At 51.7% G+C, this 2,281-nt stretch overlaps 1 protein-coding gene across 1 annotated transcript in view; it reads right to left on the reverse strand.

Annotated features, from left to right (window-relative positions):
* The window catches only part of LOC103374715 (metabotropic glutamate receptor 8-like), a 21,529-nt gene that overhangs the window by 14,533 nt on the left and 4,715 nt on the right, over positions 1-2,281 (reverse strand). The window contains exons 2-3 of the mRNA XM_008304845.1: positions 2,100-2,240; positions 1,819-2,019 (exon numbers count right to left, since the gene is read on the reverse strand). Coding sequence (XP_008303067.1) covers positions 1,819-2,019; positions 2,100-2,240 — 342 coding nt within the window. The remainder of the gene's footprint in view (positions 1-1,818; positions 2,020-2,099; positions 2,241-2,281) is intronic.

The following is a 2,281-nucleotide window of genomic DNA, read 5'->3' on the forward strand; positions in this document are numbered from 1 at the left end:
GACAGACAGGTGGACAGACAGACAGGTGGACAGACAGGTAGTCGTGGCGTGCAGCTCCACATGTACACATTGCGTCCTGTCTGTCTTCATGGGGCGCTGCTGTAGCTCACCTGCTGGAGCTGGCTGTCCCACACGTCCTCCTCCATTCTTCTCCCCTACTTTCCTGTCTCTCTCTCACTGCTCCATCCAATAAAGGCCAAAAAAATGACTTTCAAAAAAACAACAACAAACCCTCTCGGTCTTCCAGCTGCTGCAGCTTCTCGTCTTGATAAAATATGGATTTGATGTCCAGCCGGATGAAGCTGCTGCAGTTTGCTCTGCAGAAGAAACTCTGAAAACCTGGAGAGTGTGTTCACAGGTGTTCCTGACATGAACAACTGTCCACGCTGAGCTCTTGTTAATCAGACCGTTCCCCACCGAGGGCAGCTCCACTCGCCATCCATCATCTCTGGGGGTTACAAGGGGCGGAGCCTATCCCAGCTGACTGAAGGCAGGTTCACCTGGACAGGTAACCAGTCCATCACAGAGACCCTCACTCACCCCTACAGACAGTTTAGAACCACCAATTAACCTCAGCATGTTTCTGGACTGATGGAGGAAGCCGGAGAACCCGGAGAGAACCCACGCTGCACGGGGAGAACATGGAGACTCCACCCAGATTGAAACCAGGGCTTTGTAGCTGTGAGGCGACGGTGCTGACCACTGGCCCAGCGTGTCGGCCCGTCCCTCTGCCATCAGACCACAGCGTCTCCGTCTATTGTCTGCTGGCTTTGTTCATGTGAGCTGGAATAAACGATTCTTTGGTTTTCCTGCTGCCTCTCCTGGTGGATGTTTCAGAGGTCCTGAGCCTTCACCGTGTCCACGGGAACCTCAGCCACACCTGATGTCACAACAACATCCTCCAGGTGAGTCCATCAGGCTCCATGACAGTCGTCTTCCCACTGCAGGAACTCACAGGTTACTTTAGGGAGGGCTGAACCTTTGTTCCAACCACTAGAACCACCCTGCAGAACCTCCTTCAGGGATGTGTTTACTGGAGGAACAAGGTCCTTCTCCCGGGTTGGTAACTCTGAATGCTTCCGTTGGTTAAAGGCAGAGAGGACATCATGTTTTCTATCTTCTCCATGTTCTCCCCCAGCAGCTTCTTCTCGTCTCTAACATCACCATCAGCAACGTAGAGTTCTCCAGATGTTCTAACAGAGCAAACCTCCAATGTTCTGTGTCCTACATAGAGCTGGAGTTACATCCAGGAACTCTTGTGTGTTTTGGTCACTCTGAGTTCCTGTCAAAGCTGTTGGCTCCACAGTGGAGAAAGGAAGACTGAAACTGAAACAGAAAGATTTAAAATTTGTACAAACTGATGGAAAAAAAAAAAAGGAAAAGTTCTAAATTCCTTCCGTAGCCCAACCACAGAGCGGCCGGTTCTTCTCCGCTGGCGTTCTGATGTAATGAAACCAGCAAACACAGCAGGTTGGTTTTTTCGTCTCTTTGAGTTTCAGGTTTTGAGCCACATGCTGTTGGATTCCTCGTCTGTAGGAAGGAAACCGTGCGACTGCTTCGCTCTGTTCTGTCAACACTGCTGCTGATCCACACGCTGCTGTGAGATCGTCTACAAAGAGCTGCTCATGATCAAAACCTTCGTCTGGTACAAATAAAGCAGCATTTGCCAAATTTAAGGGGATGTAGTTTACACCCTTCAGGTCATCACCCTCTGAGTCTGGACCCTCCAGACCTTTACACTCCCAGACCAGCGCCCTCCAGGTCTCCCTTCCTGGTGAGGTCCAGCTCTCGAACACAGATCTGTATGTGTTTTCTTACCGTTGAAGTTGACGGCTCTGATGTAGTCCAGCAGCGAGCGTCCCTCCACCGGGTCCATGTTGCTGCAGACCCCGAAGCTGCCGGGACACAGGTCCTGGTGCATGTTGTGCAGAGCGTGAGCGACGGCGTACACTGCATCGATCACAAACTGAACCTTCCCCTCCTGCTCATAAATCGAGTCCCGGCCAATCCTCTCGTCACCTGCAGGCACATGCACACCGTCAGATCATGATGGCGTGACAGGTCCGCCCTGACCCCACCCCCCTCAGGTGTGGATGTACCTGTGCATTTCTTCTTGTCGGGGTCCAGTTTGATTCCAGGTCGGGTGAGTTTGCACCTGAAGTCATCCTCCCAGAACTCAGCGAACCAGATGTTCCTGCGGTTGTTCTCCAGAGAACGAGACGTGAAGTACTGATCAAACCCTGTACAGCACACACAGTAACACACACAGTAACACACACAG

The sequence above is a fragment of the Stegastes partitus genome, unplaced genomic scaffold (genome assembly GCF_000690725.1).
Source record: "Stegastes partitus isolate 25-593 unplaced genomic scaffold, Stegastes_partitus-1.0.2 Scaffold2332, whole genome shotgun sequence".
Classification (NCBI taxonomy): domain Eukaryota; kingdom Metazoa; phylum Chordata; class Actinopteri; family Pomacentridae; genus Stegastes; species Stegastes partitus.